The sequence below is a fragment of the Rhamphochromis longiceps genome, linkage group LG12, assembly GCF_057381845.1.
Source record: "Rhamphochromis longiceps isolate RC_006_pf linkage group LG12, R_longiceps_female_GT1.1, whole genome shotgun sequence".
Classification (NCBI taxonomy): Eukaryota; Metazoa; Chordata; class Actinopteri; order Cichliformes; family Cichlidae; genus Rhamphochromis; species Rhamphochromis longiceps.
Window position 1 is genome coordinate 6,237,137 of NC_140568.1, and position 20,033 is coordinate 6,257,169.

Sequence of the window (20,033 nt, forward strand, 5' to 3'; positions counted from 1 at the left end):
GTTTTAACTTGTATTTTCATTGATTTGACAGTCTATTGTTCATACGTTCAGATATAAATAAAAATAAAAAAAAAGGTTGCTTCTCTATCACAATCATAACGTAAGTTAGACATTATGATGTCCCGGACCTCTGCTTGAGAAGATTTTCTCCAACTGGACCTCCTCAAATTTTAGTTTAATACCCCTGATCTATAGGATAAGATGCACTTGTATGACCATTTGTTTTGTTGCGGTAGGATTCCAAAATAACATTTCTTTTCTATAAAGTAATTTAGCTTAAAGCTGCAATGACATATTCCCATTTTAAAAAGAAAATGAACTATTGAAACAAAGGTGCAGGGTTTAAAAATGTAAATCCTTACTATACGTCTTCCTTTTCTGACCTGTTTTTGATCTTAAACTCCTCTTATATATCGTTGTTCTTTCGAATGAAACATCAAATTCATCAAATTTTAGGAAAAATTCATGTCTTATAGCCAACCCCAGCCCTCCAGCTTAATGTCTTCCACTAAGTGCTCATATAAACTACCGCCGATAAATGAGACGTGTGATGTCAAGAACGTGATCAGCAGCAGCACGCCCACCTGCAAAAGTCCTTATTATTTTTTTGGCAGAGTATAAAAAGCCAACATAATATTTTCATGGATAGAATCATTTTTTTCTATCACAGTCAGACTAAGTGCAAGAAAAAACTGAAAGATGTGTATTTTCATTTCATGAAATGACACAAAGTTCAAAGAGTCCTTGATTTATTCTTTTTTTTTTACTATTTGAAAAAAAAACAACAACAAACACACACATTCCTGGACCCAAATTGGCCAAAACTTAAAAAAAAAAATCCTAACATGTATTAGAAATGTTTTTAAAGAGACAGCTTTGTGAGTCCTGGAAGTCATACAGTGGCAGCAGCACCAAGATAAAGAAAAGCATTTGTGTATGATGAAATAATATATTAAATACATATCACAACAAAAATACACATTTCTGCGAAACAGTTTCAATTTCTAATCATGGAAAACTATAATGTTTTCAGTGGATTATTCATTCACATAATGAATGTAGTTGATATTTTATCACTGATTGCACATTTCCTGCAATAGCTGTGGAGTGTGTGTTCATTTGAATCAGTCACTTCTACAGTTTAGTGTTGAACAAAAAAATTCAAAATGACTAACTCGTGATTCTTCGTTTAAGCCTCTATCAAATACGCTTCCTATACGTTGATTCAGGAAGCCTGAACCTCATTGCATTAGTCCATTGTTGCATTGCTTCAAAAATATTGCACACCTGTGTAGGTCCTACCTTCCATTTTGGACAGAGATACACAAGCAGGCTAATAATTTCCACATGGGGCCAAAATGTCATTTTCTGTGTCCATCGTGACTCTGTATGCTACAATAATTTACCTCAAAACTGATTTTGTTTTTTGTGCTCACAACCTGTCAGTTTTCCCCACCGTTTTTGAACCACTTTCATCCACGGTGTTTGAGTACGGGTCCTGTTTTATTTCATTGCCTTCGTAGCTGATGTTATCATAAACTTGTCTCATGTGGCTGTTCGTCTCCGCCTTTTCCCTGTCCTTTTCTTTTTCCTGCTGGAACTGGAGCAGCACCGCTTTATTTACACCGGGACCTGAGAGAAAGGAGCACGACACAATGCAACAGCGAGACACTTAGTCTTCACCTTCAGTTTTAATAGTTTCTCTACTACACATAAAGAACCCAGAGGAAAATGATGTACGTACCGAAATAACTGAGCACCACTGGGAGGAATATAAGTCCGTGAGCCATTCCCAGGAGTGTAATGACGAGGTTCAACCGGAAGAAGAAAATCTGGATGAGCTGCGCTTTGGCAAACGCCAGCACGATGATGCCTGGCAGGTTAGTCATAGCAACACCAGCAAACACCTTGAGGGTGCAAAAAAAGGGAAAATTCATTTGAAAACATGTCTTTATTTTCCTTTTTTTGGTTCAAATTTTTCTTTAATGGGTGATTAACAACATCAGCTCTTGCTTTACTTACTGCGCTGCCCATTTTGGCTGTAGCCTCGATTGCTCTTTCCACACGTGTGGGCTTGGTGCTGAGTGCAAACGATCTCGTCATATGCGACACAAACTCAACAGAGATGCCCACCGCCTGCAGATTGCACAGAAGATGTGAGACTTTCACTTTCATTTAAACCATCAAAAATGAATCTCTGCAAAGCACGGGAAAAATACAAAAGGCTAGCAAATTTAGTAAAAATATCCACACTCAGTTGATTGTATAGGTTGGTCTCCAAAGAAACCCAGTGATGCAGCTAATCAGCACCTGTTATTAGGCAGACTGGTCAACACAATGTCTTTCCATAACTGTGTCCGCACTTGAGAAAATGAGCCTCCTTCAGTCCCAATGATCTGATTTGCTCTTACCGTGACCAGATTGATGAGAGCCACTGCGTTATAGTCGATGCTCCACAGAGTCATGACACCGACTGTATCCACAACGATCATGACAATGGTGAGCAGATTGAGCAGGCCGGAGCGCAGATCCAAGCCGAGCAGCAGACAGCAGACCACGAAGGTCGGCAGCAGACACAAGGAGATGTTGAAGAGTCCCTCATTCACAATAGTCAGGTACTGCTCATAAAATACGTAGGTTATCCTGGAAGGAGGAGAAACATAAAACATTGATCAGAAAATACAAACCGCTTAAAGACGAAAACAACTTTCTGGCAGAGTGGTTGGAGCTGAGTTGCAGGGAAATGGGGAAAGCACATACGTGTAAGGGAACACTTCAAAGTCAGGTGAGGTGCCTGGCACGAGCCTCATGCCTTGGGTGATCTTGTCAGCAAGCTCCCTGGCCATCTTCAGGGCAGCGGTGAACTCCTGGGAGTTGGTTAGAGGTGTGTGGTAAGCCATGAACCGAGAGGCTGGAGAGACAGGGGGGTAAAAAAGGTTTTATTTCCTATTTTTTAAATCTGTTTTTGAATGAATAGAATCACTTCCACTGCTATGCGGTGTTTTTGGGGACCTACCTATTATTTCCCCACTTTCATCTCTTACCACTGCTTTGTCATACGCTCCTAGACCGCTGTTTAAAAAAGACAGTAAGCCATGAGATTTCCGTTTTGATGCTGGGATTTATTAGTGTGTATGCGCGCATTTACAATACAAACCCTTTGGAGCACTGCAGGTCAGGCCTGTTAGTCAGAAAGTCAGGAAGGTAGCGGTTGAATTGTGCCACAGTGGGCCTCACCGTATCATTATCAGGACGTGCCAGACACCTTTTAGCACAGATTAAACCAGCTGTTAAGACAAATAAGAAGAGTAGGGGTTATTGAAGTCATGTCTTTGTTCATGTTTAGACAGTAACATCAAAAACTGCATGCAAGTATGTTTTTTTAATGCTTTTTTCATTTAAGAAATGATTCTCACATTCATTTGCAGGACAGAAATGTCCTACATTGGGACCGTTGGTGTACAGACGACAACATTTGGATTGGGGGTTCAACCAGTCAATGAAATCATCCACCCACGAGTTCGCAGGGATAGCCACATAGGATCTAAAGTTGAGATCATATAAATAATTATTTATTCTCATAATCATCAAATTCAGAAAAAGGTAAGAAACAGCAATACCTTGTTAGTCTGTTGCATTAAAAGTAACATTATCCAGCACTTCCAAGCAATAATTGATCATTTTATTCAAAATTGAAGTTTAAAAAACCACTTCAGTTTGTGTTTTAAGGGGTTCTGTGCTTGAATATTTGGCCATTTTTCTCTGTCTTTCTCTATGCTCAGTATGCTTCAGGAAGCTAACAACCTGTAGCTACTTCAAATGTAATAATATCAGTCTCATACTTAGTAAATTTCAAACCATCTATCTGGATCTGGGATTATGTACTGAATATTTCTAAATAACTACAGCTGTGTTTAAGAAGGCTCAGCAGCACTTTCACTTCCCGAGGTTGCTGAAGAAGTACTGTGTAGATGAGAAACTGCTGGTTTGCCTTCTTTCGCTCACTGAAAGCATGCCAGCGTACTGTGTTACAGCGTGGTCTGCCGGATGCTCTGCAGCAGATAAAAGAAGCTACCCCCAGGGTAATAAAGACAGCATGAAAGCTCACTGGCTCCGCTCTTCCCTCCTTGGAAGAGACTGAAAAAGCAAGATACCTCTCAAATGTCTTAAAAACCCCTAAAAACAGCTGTCACACTGGATACTTGCTATTTGACCTGTTCCCCACTGGTAGACGCTACAGCTCCACCAAAACAGAGGCAAACAGCTCAAGCCCTAACTCAAGCAGGGTTGCTGTAATGCACCATGACACTTTCTATTTAATTCTTTGCTCCTTTTTCATTCATAATCATTCATTGTCTTCTACTGAAAGGCCTGACTTTACTGTGGGAATGACTTTGTTGTTTTATTGTGTGAATGGCTTGTTTTTATGCTTGGGGCACCTGCACAATTAGCATCTCAATTTAACTATTTTATAACACAAAGATTATTAAAGGCGTTCTGATACAAATCTTTCAGTTAAATTTATTGGAGTTCTTAATGATAGATTTATTGTTCCTGTTTTATGAGATGCTGTTTGCCAGCTGATAAGGCTGCTGATAAATACGGCTCCATAATTCTGCTTATCTTGAGGAAACAATTGTGTTTTGTTACCTAAGACGGTCTCAGTCCGATCGAATATATCAAAATGTAAAGTGTTTAGGTGAATCACAGGCAAGCTGGGAAGATTATTTTGTGCATCAGAAGTTTCAAATCTGTCAGAACACAGTTTCTGATTGCAAGCATATTTCGAGAATAATTATAGGGGATATCTCAGTGATTGCTTTCACTAACTGGCACTATCACTCAGAGACACCCTTCATCTGCTCTGTGGCAATTATGTTGCTGAGTTTATCATTAACTGATCTGACTGGAAAGTGTGTAACAGGTTGCTACTACGATATCAGCAAGGTCAAGGATATGTTGTGATGTGAAGGACACATGCAGAGTATCAGAACTGTTGCAAGCAACTGGTAGATACAGAGTTTAAGTGAGCAACAATGGTACAGAGTTTGCTTTTAAAGCTTAAAGTTTCCCGTGTTCAGATTATAAACAATAAATCCACTGACTCACCGTTCAGGGTAGTTTGTGGCGTACTGGATCTTCTGAGTCAGCGAGAACTGATCACAACCCACGCTGGAGCAGACTGCATTCATGCCCTCCACAGAGGTGAAGTTGAACCCCTTTTTTGTTACAAAATAAACAGGAACGCCAACTTCAAAGTACTTGTTCAGGTACTGGAAATAGGTCAGCATGTATGAGTCCTGCATCGAAAACAGAAATATCTTTGTGAACAGGTTTAACAGGAAGAAAATAGTGTCATTGCCATTTATACATAATTGTGCTTACTGACCTGGGGCATAGCCAGCTCCTGATCCAAACCCACTTTCACATTCATCATGAGGAATAAGGCTCCACAGAACATAAAGATGAAAACTACTATCTGAGGAGAACATAGAATAGAGTGAATTTATCAAACATCTGTTTAAAAACACACACATCTCAATATGAGTTTGTGTTCATCTCATTAAATTTCATCTCGCAAGATTTAACATCAGTGAGACAGCTGAGGTCAGCGGTTTAGAATAACTGTGGACTGAACATATTTTATGTTGTTGGTGAGGCATTACCACTATGATCCTGGTGTAGCGGTGCAGTAGAACAGGGGCATAGTATTTCTTCATGAATGGCATCAGAAAACCCTTATTTGGCTTTTTTTGACGCTGTTTTGACACTTTAATGCAACAGAGAAGTTCACAGCGGTTGTTGTCTTGGCGCCGGGCATCCAGGGACAACAGCGCAACAAAAGCTGTCATCTGGAGGGCAAAGTCCATGAGCACAGCCAGAGCAGCATATAGAGCAAAGGACTTCACTGCTGGCATAGTGGACAGGGCCCCTGAAACAAACATGGATAGAGGGTAACGCACCAGACAAAACACCAAGTCCAGCTTGGTGTAAAAAAATTTTATTACATTTTTAAAACTAAGGATTCAACTAAGGATATCAGATTATATACCTAGGAAGAAGCAGACAGACTCAGAAAGACTGCACAGGAGCATGCTGGGAGCCACGTTTCCAAGGACACGCCCGATCTGCTCCTCTCGCGTCTCGTGAGGCCTCCGCACATCTCTCTGGAAGACAGGAAGAGTAACTTAATAAAAATTCCACCATGTTAAAAAAATGGCACCATTGTACATTTATGGCACACATAGATATACAATACCTGGTACTCCAGAACAAAGATGAAGATGTTGTCAGCTCCCACGGCGAGCACCAGGAAGGGAACGACCTGAAGGATGACCAGTGAGGAGGGTATGCCAATCCAGGAATAAAAACCCATTGAGGCCAGGACAGAGCAGGCGACCACCAGGATCCCACCCAAACCAACCAGAAACTTAGAGTCCACCTACAGGACAAAGAGATGCAAATGTACAAACGTCTCAGTGAACCCATTGACATTTCTTTATTACGCTGTAGTAAGAACAATAATCCTGACATAGGCATACTGTATCAGCTTCTCCTTATCACGTACAGTAGGTGATATATACCATTCTATCATTTTTTCTCTCTGTACAGAAGCCAGTATAACCCAGGGGCATATTTTATGCTCACATTTTTACAGCAACAACTAAATTCATGTTTTAGCAACTTAAAAAAAAAAAAAAAGCTCCGATCATAACGCTTTCAGCTCTTGGTCAGAGGGTTTAAAAAGCATGTTGTTTCTAGTCAAATATGGCTTTATTTGCCATGTTATCAAGGTTACTGCACACTATTATCTAATCTAGGTCAAATGGACAGCAGCTAACAGTTGCATCCAGCACCACACTTAAATGTTAGCAAAAAATGACATTATTCTGATACCAAATGAATGCACATTAACACTTATGTTAAATCCAAACTTAAGTGTTAAAGTGTAAGCAAACCTAACCCATAAGTGTGTATTCTTATGCTTTGCAGTTACTAGTTAGCATCAACGATGTTACCGAACATTTTTAGCATGCTAATCAGCACGAAACAAAACATACAGCTGAGGCTAACTGGAAAGTAATTTCTTTTGCAGATGCTAGATTTGGAAAAATGAAAATACTGACATAACTGTGCTACATAAAAATGTTTGGGCTCCATCCTGGGCAGACCATGAAGGTAGGTGTTAAGACATTTCACCTAAAACCACACAAGTGAAAAGGCAGAGTGTGGCAGGGTTTATGAACACCCGTTCAAAGACTAATGGCACTAAAGGGATTAACTGCTGATTTGCAAGTTGCAATACCCGGGAATACCTGATGCTACCCATTCTGCGGAGACGTACCAGTAAGCGTTTCCATGAAGAGTGCTCTCCAAGTGCCACAGCGATGTAAACGAAAATTACAGCATAGCTGATCATGAAGATGGGGATATCTTCTGCAGTTGTTCGATTGATCTCGTCCTCCAGAGATCTCTATTAACAGAGCAGAGAAGTGAGTGATTAGCAGAGGTGGGACCAAGTCATTGTTTTGCAAGTCTCAAGTAAGTCTCAAGTCTTTATCCTCAAGTCTCAAGTCAAGTCTCAAGTAATGTCAGGCAAGTCAGAGTCGAGTCTCAAGTCACTGGTGTAAAAGTCCGAGTCAAGTCACAAGTCTGAAACTTTGAATTTCAAGTCCTTTCGAGTCTTTAAAAAAAAAAAAACGAAAAAATAATGTTGCAGTTATGCTAAATGTAAATATTAGACCATGTAATTTTAAAATCTGTGTTTTTCTCAACACATGACAAAATAGTGAACTTAGAAAATCTACACAAATTGTGAAATTGCACCTCTTTAAAATGCAGCTCAATTAAACCTAGCTCCAAGAATAATTTTCACCGACAGTTCTGAGATACGCTGCATGTTATTCTTGGATGCGGTTGTAGGACCAGCTTTAAAATCGCATGACAAAAATATCATACACATTAAAAAAAACTGCATCACCAACGTAGCCTGGACAACATTTGCTAGTTAGATGAAGTCAGCTATCTCATCGTAGCATATTTATATGCATATTTATAATTATACGGTTCTTGGAGTGAGTGCATACACTCATGAAGTTTAGTAACTTCAGGTCACTGCAACAAGCCCAGGTACAGTTTACCGACGGATGGGTACAGGACCTTGAAATGCACCGTGTAGAAAGTAAAGACCATCGTACGTATCATAAGTTTACCAGTCTCACAAATTGTCGTCATAAATACACATTCCTTAACCGTTTATTAATATAACCTTTGAGCTCAACGGTAATTAATTAGTAGTGGAAATAATTTCTGGTACCCATCACAGAAATGTAGCAGTGACAATAATATTGTATGCTGTAATCGTACTGGGCAATTAGTGATACAAAAAACCTGTTTTATCCTGTGAATAAAAGTATATGTTTTTGTCAATGTACCATAATAACAGAAGCGAAACGCAATATTGTGTCAGGACAATTCACTATTTATGCACAATAAATAAAGGAGCATAGCGCGACAATTTCTGTTCAGCGCCAGACTTGCTTGTAACCTATATCACCAATTATGTTATGAAAGTGACGTATTAAGTACTAAAAAACACTGACCTTCGTGTAAATGCTTGGAGCAGACTAACCTGTGAGCTGGAGTGTTCTGGGATGTTATATTTGATCTTTGAATGGCTGCGATCCAGGCCATCCGTCGCGTCTTTGTTACTTCGGAAACATGGCTTGAACAATTTCTCTTCAACGACGTAATCCGATAACAACCGATCTCTTTACCCGTCAGCTTCTCGTGGCTGTCATGCGACCGGCTATTGCAGTTAATAATACAACAGCTTCTTGACATTTTTGTGTTTCTTTTTATCGCTGTATAACTGATTTTAATTGAAAGCCTGCGTGCGCTAGTACCGCTTGCCACGAGTTCCCAGAATCCTTTGCGGTTCTACCCGTGAATGACGTCACATTTTCAATCTCTATATAATATGCATGTTAAATTTTATATTTGGGGTAAAATATCAAGTCTTTTCAAGTAAACCGGTTCAAGTCCAATTCAAGTCCCAAGTCATTGGTGTAAAAGTCCAAGTCAAGTCACAAGTCTTACAACATTTTTTCAAGTCAAGTCTAAAGTCATAAAATTAATGACTCGAGTCTGACTCGAGTCCAAGTCATGTGACTCGAGTCCACACCTCTGGTGATTAGATGTGTTAAAGGTCACAGAGAGGCCAACTTAACGTTTCTTAGAAAAACAGCAACAGCAAGTCTTTGTCAGTATGCCTGGTAATTGCTTCATTTTGCTTTCTTGAGCATTTTGATCTTTATTAGATAGGACACGACTGTGAGCAGGCAGGAAACGAGTGCAAAGATGGTGTAATGACACGTACAAAGGTCCCTGGACCACCTCAGACAAGTGACACGCGGCCAAGGCCTTAATGGAGCTTTTCTACTCTGCTTCATCACTCAAAGCATTTTACACCTCATTCACCGAATCACTTTTTTCTAAGTGATTCATTTCTATTTCACATTCACACACATGTGCGATTCTTACTCAGCACAAAGCATTGGGAGGAACTCAGAGTTAATTATCTTGCCCCCAAACACTTTGGCCACAAACCCTCAAACCTGCCAATTCTACTTCTTGAGCCACAGTGACTCACGTAAATCACAGGTAACTGCCCCAAAATCCACACAAATTTCTCATTTGAACTTAAATTTTGTAAATATACGAATAATGCATACTCATAGAGTTTTTACCTCTGCCATGTATGCAAAAGTGAAGCTGTTTTTCCGGTCTTTCTGGTATTCTTGGACAATTTTAAGAAACTCTTTCTCCCATTGCATAGCCACTTTGAATTTAGGGTCACTGCGAGCATAGTTGTTCAGGGAGAAGGTCAGGATGAAGGCCTCAGCACTGCTGAATGCATCATCTGGGAAAAGTCAAGTGTAAATTGTTCAAGTGAGTTAGAAGCGCCTTTTTGTGTGTTGTACAATAATTTCAGTGATAAAACAGTGGTTCTAAAAGTCTCTTACCCTCATATCCTCCCACAGCCAGGAATGGGAAGACTGGAGCTCCATAGTCAGCCATGCAGCTCATACCTAAATCTGTGATGTCTTTGAAGGACAAAGGAGAGCTTGAGGAGAAGTGGAAAAAGGGGGAGAAAGGATGGTTTTATGTGCCGGAAGGTGAAGTTTATAAAAATGAGCGGTGTTGGTTGCAGTTTTTTTTAATGAATGCTTACCCAAGGCAGTAGATGAGGTGGTCTCTCCAGTCCACCTCTTTGGTCACTCCCAGCTCAGTCATGTTCACTTTAGCGTTAATGTGGTCTAGGCTGTTCTGGAAGTACTGTGGCAAGCTGTTGACTGCACAGTCAGTCAAGGAAGGGTTGTTGGGATTTAGCGGCGCAAAGCACACATCCTTCAAACTTGCTGTCCGGTTCAGATCATCTGACCAAAACTGAATATTCTAAAAACAGAATGAGGGGGGTTTCAGTTAGTCAACATGGAATGATGCACCTTTTCAAACACTGTCAGCAGTCAGCTTTGACTTTGAGTACCTGTATTCGTGTCTGGAGTTCCAGCAGCTCAATGATGAGCTCTTTGGACATTATCCCACTAAAGTTTTGCGGTCCAAACAGCAACGAGTCATAAATGTGGCTTTTTCTGCCTGGTGCTGTCAAGATTACTTGATTTGTCCTGTAGAAGGGATCAAAGTACGTGTCGTGGAATTCTTTCTCTTGGCGAGCCCGGCTGTTAGGGGCAGACCAAAGTTCAACTGGATCGGTGGTGAGTTTGATGTCTTTGAGGCCAACAGATAAAACAGCCACGACAATAAGAGACAGGAGGAGGACCTTGAAAAAAGATCAAATATTCTTCAGGCGTGGTGTCTTCGTCTGGCTAACAATATACTTTCTCTTAAATCCACTGTGTAAGGTAAGGTTAACGCAAGAAGTCAGAAATGTGCAAATTCTTTGAAATGGGAACATATCTATACTGAATTAGTAAATAAAATATAGATAATAGGGAATTATTAGTATTCTTTATATTCCAAATGTCACTTTGAACAATAAAAATGTAATCTTCCTCATTTTAGTCCACTCAGAGGATTTGTTGCTATAGCATAACTGGGTTTGGTATGAACAGCATTTATTTTATTTAAAATAAATGCTGCAGAGGGCTCAGGGGTGTGTTCTGAGCCCTCTGCTATACACTCTCTTCACCCATGACTGTATTTCCTCCTGCGCGTCCAATCTCATTGTTAAGTTTGCAGATGACACTACAGTGCTCGGACTTATATCCAACAATGATGAGACAAACTATAGGACAGAGGTGCAACAACTAGAGTCATGGTGCCACGACAATAACTTGGTCTTAAACACCAAAAAGACCAAGGAGATCATTGTAGATTTCCGGAAGAGGGGTCATAACAACCATCTGCCTCTCTTCATTGGCAGTGAGGCGGTGGAGAGGGTGAGCAGTTTTAAATTCTTGGGGGTAACTGTGACCGAGGACCTGTCCTGGGGCAACCATATCACCTCAGTTGTACGGAAGGCCCAACAGCGCCTCTACTACCTGAGGAGACTGCGGAGCGCACACATTCCCAGATCTCTGATGTTGAACTTCTACAACTGTGCCATCAGCAGCGTTCTGACGTATGGATTTCTAGTGTGGTTCCCCAGCTGCACCAAGGCCGATCAGCAAGCACTCCAGCGGGTGGTGAAAGAAGCTGGCAGAATTATTGGAACAAGTCTGCCAGAGATCAGTAATATCTTCCCCACTCGCTGTCTGCGGGACCAACATCACCCTGCGCGCCACCTTTTCCATCTGCTGCCCTCAGGGAGAAGGTACAGGTCTATACAGGCCAGAACATCCAGACTGGCCAACAGCCTGTATCCACAGGCTGTGAGGCTCCTGAACTCTCTGCCCCCCTCTCACGGACAATAACCATATCCAACTTCTTAATAGCAATGAACTGGTCTGCATTGGTGCATCATATCTTTATTCTCTTCCCCCTCCTGCCCCCCCCCCCCTCTTTCTTAAATAGATAACTATCATATCTGATATCATATCTCACAGTACAATAATATTGAATGGGTTGCATTGTTGTATTTTGTCATGTTTCTCAGGTCTTTGTCTGAATTTCTACGAACATTATTGCTAAGGATTGTCTTATTGCATTGGAGTCACACTGGGTTAAATATGTACACTTGGGTTTTAAGGGGTATTTATTATTTTCTTCTTTTTTTTTGGGTTGTATGGAAGCCCCAAACGCAATTTCATTGTTCTTGACAATGACAATAAATAAATAAATACTAAACAGCATCTTATGATTTGACTTTAATTCTTCCACTAAAGCTAAAAGAAGGCCTAGTGGGTACATACGTCCTACTTTTACTGGATCAAAGTACTTACAGTGAGGGGATAAGAGGCCATGATGGTTCCCCAAATCCGGAACTGTGAGCTCAGGTAAGCCTGAGCAGCCAAGCTGTTTGTCTCAGCACATGTCTCCTCTGAGGGATGGATGATCTTCTCAGTCACTTTATCACTGTCCTTGTCTTTGCCTTTACCTCTGTGTATTCCTTTCTTTTTATTTTTTTGAGATGCCACCCACCAGGAGACAGAGAGGTATAGGACAAAGGAAAGTATCAGGAGAATGAGCAAGATGATAGAAATTACAAGGTAACCATTGGTGCCCAGCAGTGTAAAGGGGCCAGCGACCGGTGAAGGAGGTAGCACACTTGGACACGATTCTTGGCAGTCCTGGCAGGAGCAAACGTCCCCTCCTGTAGGTGTGGTCTCATTACACATGAGAGCGACCCCGTTGTAGGGAATCACACCTTCTGGCAACCCTGTGGTGTCTCCTTCTTGTATTATTTTAAAGTCGATGTCCAGAGGAGCCAAACCGTTACTCGAGTCCCCTTGGAAATCGTACCAGCGCTGGGGAGTGCATAGCTTTGACCCATAGCGACCACACATGGTGGCAATGGCATAGCCTCCAATCGTGGCAGGAATCCGGACATTTTTACATGACTGGAAGGAGGTATCAGCAAAAGTCTTGCCGATGAATGCCTGGTAACCCAACACGGCCTCCCTCGTCCTATTCTGCTCAGTGACATTCATCACCCTTGTGACCTTAACTGTTTGGCTCTGGTTAGGACTGCAGGTGTTGATGCAGTGCAGGTGAGCAAAGTTGTAAGCACAGGAAGGGCAGCGGACGAGAACAGCCTTGGACAGGGTCAGGCTCTTTTCCAGTGATCCCAGCTGTTTGATCGTACAACAAGCATATGTGCTGCTCTCTCCCTGGTCAAACATGGGGCACACCTGCAGCAGGAACAAATGTAATTATAAAAGGATTGTAACACGCACTTATTGAGAATAGACAGAAATCTACCTCTGCCACACTTCATTCAAACTTCTTCTCTTACAGCAGTTCACTCCACCAAGAAGAAGGATATACACACACCTGTTTGAGTATCTTGTAGTGGTCTCCAGTGACGAGTTTGGCACGAGTGTAATTCAGACATGGGACGATGGGATCAATGAGGGTGTTATTTAGCAGCGGGTTACGACCACACTCATCATAAAAAACACAATATCCCGGCTCATGCTGGGCCTCTGATAGACTCTGCGTGGACGAGACGAGTTTTCAAGAGTAAGTACAATAAAGGCAGCAACAGCGCTTTTAATGTAGAGTCTGCTTAGAAATCAAAAACTTCTCAGCACAGATGTTCGATTATAAAAATTATTTTCCTACTCACAAACATTACAGTTAACACGAAGCGATAAGCTCAATGATATGTTTTCCAAAAACTTGTATAAGTTTGATAGTGTTTATTATAATGCCTATAACATTTTCTAAGGATAACTCGTAACATCTCACAGCCCTGTCACAATGACTCAAACGCTACACGGTGTCCTGCCAGCTCAGCTTCTTTATTGCCAATTTGCAACAATAAAATGGAGATTGTACTAATAAATTGCACACGTTCAAGGTTAATTATAACCACAAACTACATGCGTGCCTACAATACAAGATAAAAAAATGTAAATACTAAGTACAATAAACTTTTAAAACTAGAGTTTGATTTCTGTTGGAATATAAATTGACTTTTATTTTTTATAGCCAAACACAATGTATTCTTGTAACATGCAATGTGATTAAAGGTGACTGTTGCCAAACCTACGGGGCTTAAAAATGTCATCTCTAATTTTTTACAGTTTAAAGCAAAGGCAAATAAAATGTCATGATATAAATTTAATCACCTTTAACACGAGAATAGAAATTTGGGGGAAAGTCACAAATGTGTGAAGGGCATTACCTTTGAAAGTTTTAAATATAATAGAAATAATAATAATAATAATAATAATAATAATAATAATAATAACAATAATAAAATGTTATATCATACTTTGCATGAGAGTATGTGAGATAAATATAATTGTGACGACTACATTTGAATGGTCAGTGATGTAAAATGTGTGAAACAGCTTTAAAAAATCACCCATATAGAAAAATATTACATGCACATATTTATGTATGCATTATGTGCATATGTTCAACACAGTTTAAATCTAAAACCACAACAGTGATTTTACCTGAGACGCTGTTTGCACACCTTCTTCTCTAACCTCAACTCTGGACATAAAAATCACTACTTACTTATATTTATTTATTGTATTGCTTTTAATTTGGGTTTCTTATCTGCGAATGTACTATAAAAATACATATTGATTGCTTGTTTAAACAGTTATATTCATTTAGGATTTTAATTAAACGTTAATCTTTCTAGTTTTAAGTGCTGATCACAGATCAAATGATTAATACATTTCAAACCCCCCCCCCCCCCCCCCATCATGCTGTTAACTGAAAAAATGTACAGTATTACATCTTCAATATATTATAGAAACCAGTGCACAACTGCAATAAATTCCCCAATAAAAAAAGAAGAAAAAACTTACCACAATATTTATAAAAATGACAAGGGCTGCAAGACGCATCATGATTCCTGAGCACGATTCAACAACAGAAGAGTCAGATTCTTAAATTTCAGTAAAATAGGAGTGTAAGGAGTGTTTCACTGTTGACCTATTAGAAGATGCATTAGGAAAGAAGGTGAGAGGTGATGTGGGTAGTCTCTGTTGTCTGTCTGTCTGTCTGTCTGTCTGTCTATCTTACAGTGTTAGGGCTACGTAAGGAGAAACGTGTTCTGGTGTGATGTTGCTGCCGGCCAATCACGGGCGAAAGCTACCAGTTGCTCCGTTTGATAATTAACACAGAAAATAGATTTTGATAGGGTTGCTGGGGTGATTCAGCAGAGCTGGGAGAAACAAAATCCCACCCAGACGTCTAAGCCACACCTAGTTCTTCACTTGTGCTTCATCTTACATTGATACTTGAACTGATACCACCTGGAAATTTGTAGTTTTATTGACGATAGATAAACATTCTGAGTGATTTGAATCGTGTCAATCCCTTTACAGCAAGAAGCATGTGTAGGCTGTTGTTGCTTGTTTTCAGGGCAGTGCATGTAGGAAACATCCAAAGTACAGCACACTACTACTGAACCTTTAGACCATCATCAAAGTGACTATCTGATCTATAGGGTACAGTGAGAGAACAATACCTGTGTTCCTGATATGATATGATGGATCATTTTTCTTTAAATCAAAAAGTCATTTAGTGCTTTGAATGGTCAGTAGGACTAGAAAAAAACTAAATGAATACAAATATATTACTTTCAAGTCCAGTGATGGTCTGTAAGCATGCCAAGCCGACATGATCAACTTTGTAATTAATGCTCTTATCATATGTCAAGGTCACAGCTGAGATAAAGAAGAGATCCGATGGTCCAGATGCTATCGTCTGAGCTTTCAGGGTGAAGGTGCGTGAGCATTTAAATTTGTGATAAACAGACATGGTGCAGAAGATGGGAAGAAATGGCAAAGATATGAGGATATTTATTGTTCTTTCGTGATAAGTGGCAGCATAACAGAATTTTGTAACTATTCATAAAGTTTAGGATTTATCAGCATCTCTATCTATCTACTTTGCGCCGATTTTCAGAGCGATTGCAGCAGTTCCTGTGCAATTCCAGAGTCATAACGGGAGCAGGTTTCATTCAGCAGAACAAATCTATTTCTGATGCTACACCGTCCAAACGTTTATCACTAAATTATTTTATTCTCATTCTGTTATATCATGTTTTTGTGACGTTGGTAGATGCGGTGCACCCTGGCATTTATTCTTTATGAGCGCTATTTCTTAAAGGACTCTGCCCAACCATAAAATGATTTTGCAAAGATTAGCCAAAAATTAATAAGCCTCTCTGTTCTTAAAAGGAAAAACATCTTCATGGAATAGATTTATATGCTGCTGCAATTTAGACTTTTGTAAGTAATGACAGAGTCTATGTACATGTTTTAAGGTCCTATCACATTTTCTAGAATGTGCAGACCTGCAGAACTTACTGAAAAACTAACTTCAGGTAAACACTGTTCGGACTGGAAATCCACTATCGCCGCTTCAATTGGTTCAACTAAACTTGCACATGAGTCGGGCTGGAAACAGCACTTTACTTCATATCATTTATGTTTGGTGCCAATCAAAGTGATTCTGTGGTTTGTTTGTTTTTTCAAATCATTTATATTTTTTATTTTGTTTTTGTGTGTTTATTTAAACCTGTTTCTTTCATTAGCTTGTGTTTTTGCTGTGCATTCCCTTGCTTATATGAGAAACAACTGTGCAGACCTTGAGAAATTGAAAACATTTACTAATTTTGGAAATAAAAATGAAGAACATTTTAAAGTTAAAATTATTAAAATTATTAAATTAAAAATTATGATCAATAAATCAGGATTTGAAAGCAGTTCCTTTGCAGGACTGGTTGTTGTGCATGTTTTTTTTTTCCTTTTTTTTTTCAATTCGGTTTCGATACTTTTCATGCACGAAAGACATGAACATAAATGTGATGTTGTCAGTAACCTGCATTTAAAACAAAATAAAACACCAGGACACCCGATTGTCGCATAGAAGGTGACAGCAAAGGACCAATAAATTAGTGGGATGACCCCCACTGGTGGGCAATCCAGCCACTGCAGGTGGGGGAAGATAAGCAGGGGAAACTGACGGGACAGGTGTGAACCTTTTTGCTTCATGCTAGAAAAGACTGAGGACTCTCTGCACTAAATCAACATTTCTCTGACAATCCAAAAAAATAACTTATATTAAAGAAAACAGAAGTATAAAATATAAGTACTTCATACATATAGGTATAAGTATCGCATTATATGTTTGCCTTTATGTTGTTGTTTCAAAACAGCAGGAGAAATGTTTCATTTAACTTCTGTTTTTGATAATGTTGTAACTGATCGCATCAAATTGAATTAGGCATTAAAAACTATCTGTCATGTGACCTAATGTGATGCATTTTGATGAGTATGATTTTGTTTAACTTAAGAACACAAAGCACATCTTTCAGTGTGGGACACCAGTATGCAATAAACAGCTGAATCAATTTTATGCATGGGTCTGTTATATATAGTAGATCATTTAAATACTGTAACAGACTCATGTGCAATTATGTAATTATTTCTAATGATGGCAAAATACTAAATGTTACACAACAAACGTACAAATTTCTCTAAAAGGGTTATTGGAAATAAAAAGAATGTACCTACTGAAGTTAACACACTGACAGTAACAGTATATTATATATTATATATATGTTTAAGTTTTTGAAGATTAATAATATTATCACATCGACATGTACTAATTAGCAACAGCACAGACAGTTGTGAGTTTAATAGTCTTAGATTTTTATGGCATAAAAAGAAAAGAGAAAGAGCTGTAGCATTCAGGGTGCAGTCTTCAAATAATGCCTATCTAAACCATTTTAGAAAACAGATTTTGCATCCAGATAGCGTACATTGTCCCCTTTTTATGATGGGCTCCTTATCATTATTTATGGACCTCATGTTAAGCTGAACTGATCTGGGGAGAGCCAATCATCTTGACTTGTTGGACTCAGATAAAGGTGAAAGGTAGTTTCCTTAGAAAACCCTCAGTATCAGATTAAAAAAACAACTGTATTAGCAGATAAATCTGTTTCTACATGAGGGAGATTCAAGTTGTTTAAGTATCTGCAAATAATATCAGTGTTTTTCCCAATAACAGTAGAAATATATATTTATATTAGCTGTATTATTTAAGATGTTATTCAGACACTGATATTTTACATGTAGTTGATTTTTCCTCCAAATTTAGTGGTATTTTTACTTAAACTGTACCTCACCTATACAAATTTTACTTGTATTTTTTTTCTTTATTCCCACAACCGTGCACCAATGCAGTGTGTGCATATATATATATATATATATATATATATATATATATATATATATATATATATATATATATATATATATATATGTATGTATATATATGTATATGTATGTATATAGTACTTGTAATTTACGTTTGTTTCATTTTGTTCAACTTTACAGATCTGCTTCACTACTCTCATAACTAAATATTTCTCTTTTTACTCCACAGCTTTACCCGTTCACTTTTCAGCTCATAGCCAATGAAAACCATACATATGCAAATGTTATATTTTCATTTTTCTGGATAAACTGAAAGATTAGATCTTCTATTTTTCCCTGAAATTTCTGAAATTCTTGTTTAGATATCCTCCTGAGGACCGAGGAAAAAAGAATCTTCCCATTGAACTTTCTTTGTGATTTTCTTCCTCGTTGGAGTTGAAAGAGGCCGCCCAAACACATGAATTATCGATGGAAAGCCTGGGATGTCCTCTATTTAGTACATCAGGACTTAGTAGGGTAGTTCAAATAAGTCGAAAGATATAGACCAAAAACAAATGTCCATTACAGAAGACAGAGAATAAATGAATAGGCTGGTTCTCAGGAGGATATTAAAAAATGAAAAGATTCTGGAGTCGCTGAAGGATTGTGTTTCAGTGCCTTTTAAATATATTTGGTAAAATTTATTTGTGTATTTATTTATTTTATTGATTACATAAATGTGTTATATTAATATTACTTTTCTGGGGACCACCAGAGGTCAGTATTCAATATACAAGGGTTCGTCAAAGTGTTTCTATAAATTATGGTCTACTGTGCTTATTTTGTTCTTTATATCTTTGGAAAAACCTCATGTTACATACATATGAAGTATTAAGATTTGATGCTAGAAGACACATAGTTGTAACACCAACAGACTGTAATGACATCAGGATCATAAGTTTGTGCAAACTAACAAGGAATTTGACTGGGCTTCACTTTGTTATCTTTGTGCAAAAAAAAGAAAAGAAGCGTTTTTTTTTAAATACGCAGTGAAGTGTGATTATATGACCTCAGCTTTTTTAACTCCTGTAGCTGAAGCTACAAAGTGTTGTGGAACTTAAAGCAATTTCACTCCATCAATACAGCCCTTACTGACAAGTCTGATTTTTTCAAACGAAGAAAGTTTACAAGACGGTTGTGAGGCCTGCTATGATGTAAGGTTTGGAGACTGGAGACTTGGCTCTGACAAAAAGATGTGAGGCTGAGCTGTCGAGCTGAGATGGTCACCTATTAAGACTGATGTGGACAAGGTTAGAAATGAATATATCAGAGTGACAGCTCAGGTTCAGCAGTTTGGAGACGACTTTAGAGAGATTGTTTGGACATGCGCAGAGGAGGGATAGTGGATATTTTGGACAAAGGATGTTGAATATGGAGCTGACGTGGAAAAAGAAAGAAGATTACGGAGAAGAGAGAGATGGAGGCAGACAATCCACTGCAGTGACCCTTAAATGAAGCAGCTGGAAGAAGAAGAAGAAAACAGATGAAGAAGTTTCTTTATGAAACAAAATCGCATTTGTTTCCATTTAGACTTAAATAAAAAAATACATGGCTGCACAAAGAACTTGTTACTTCTGCATGTTTGTATCATCCTGATAATAAGAATGTTTTATTAAGTATGACACAAACCAAATGAAAAATATGTCAAAATCAGAAACACTTTCTGTTGTATTTTCTAAC

The 20,033-nt window shown here is 38.8% G+C and overlaps 1 protein-coding gene across 1 annotated transcript; it reads right to left on the bottom strand.

Moving 5' to 3' along the window:
- Positions 1-824: 824 nt before the first annotated feature.
- Positions 825-15,136, bottom strand: LOC146656706 (NPC1-like intracellular cholesterol transporter 1). The gene is made up of 21 exons (XM_085424469.1): positions 14,952-15,136; positions 13,456-13,617; positions 12,405-13,313; positions 10,550-10,843; positions 10,235-10,458; positions 10,026-10,126; positions 9,750-9,922; positions 7,346-7,474; positions 6,260-6,442; positions 6,053-6,167; positions 5,667-5,932; positions 5,390-5,479; positions 5,110-5,300; positions 3,417-3,544; positions 3,158-3,287; positions 3,017-3,072; positions 2,761-2,911; positions 2,412-2,643; positions 2,023-2,136; positions 1,745-1,907; positions 825-1,632 (listed from the first exon to the last, which is right to left on the bottom strand). The coding sequence occupies exons 1-21, from the start codon at positions 14,991-14,993 to the stop codon at positions 1,433-1,435; spliced, it is 4,053 nt and encodes a 1,350-aa protein (XP_085280595.1). The 5' UTR covers positions 14,994-15,136; the 3' UTR covers positions 825-1,432.
- Between the last annotated feature and the right edge of the window lie 4,897 nt (positions 15,137-20,033).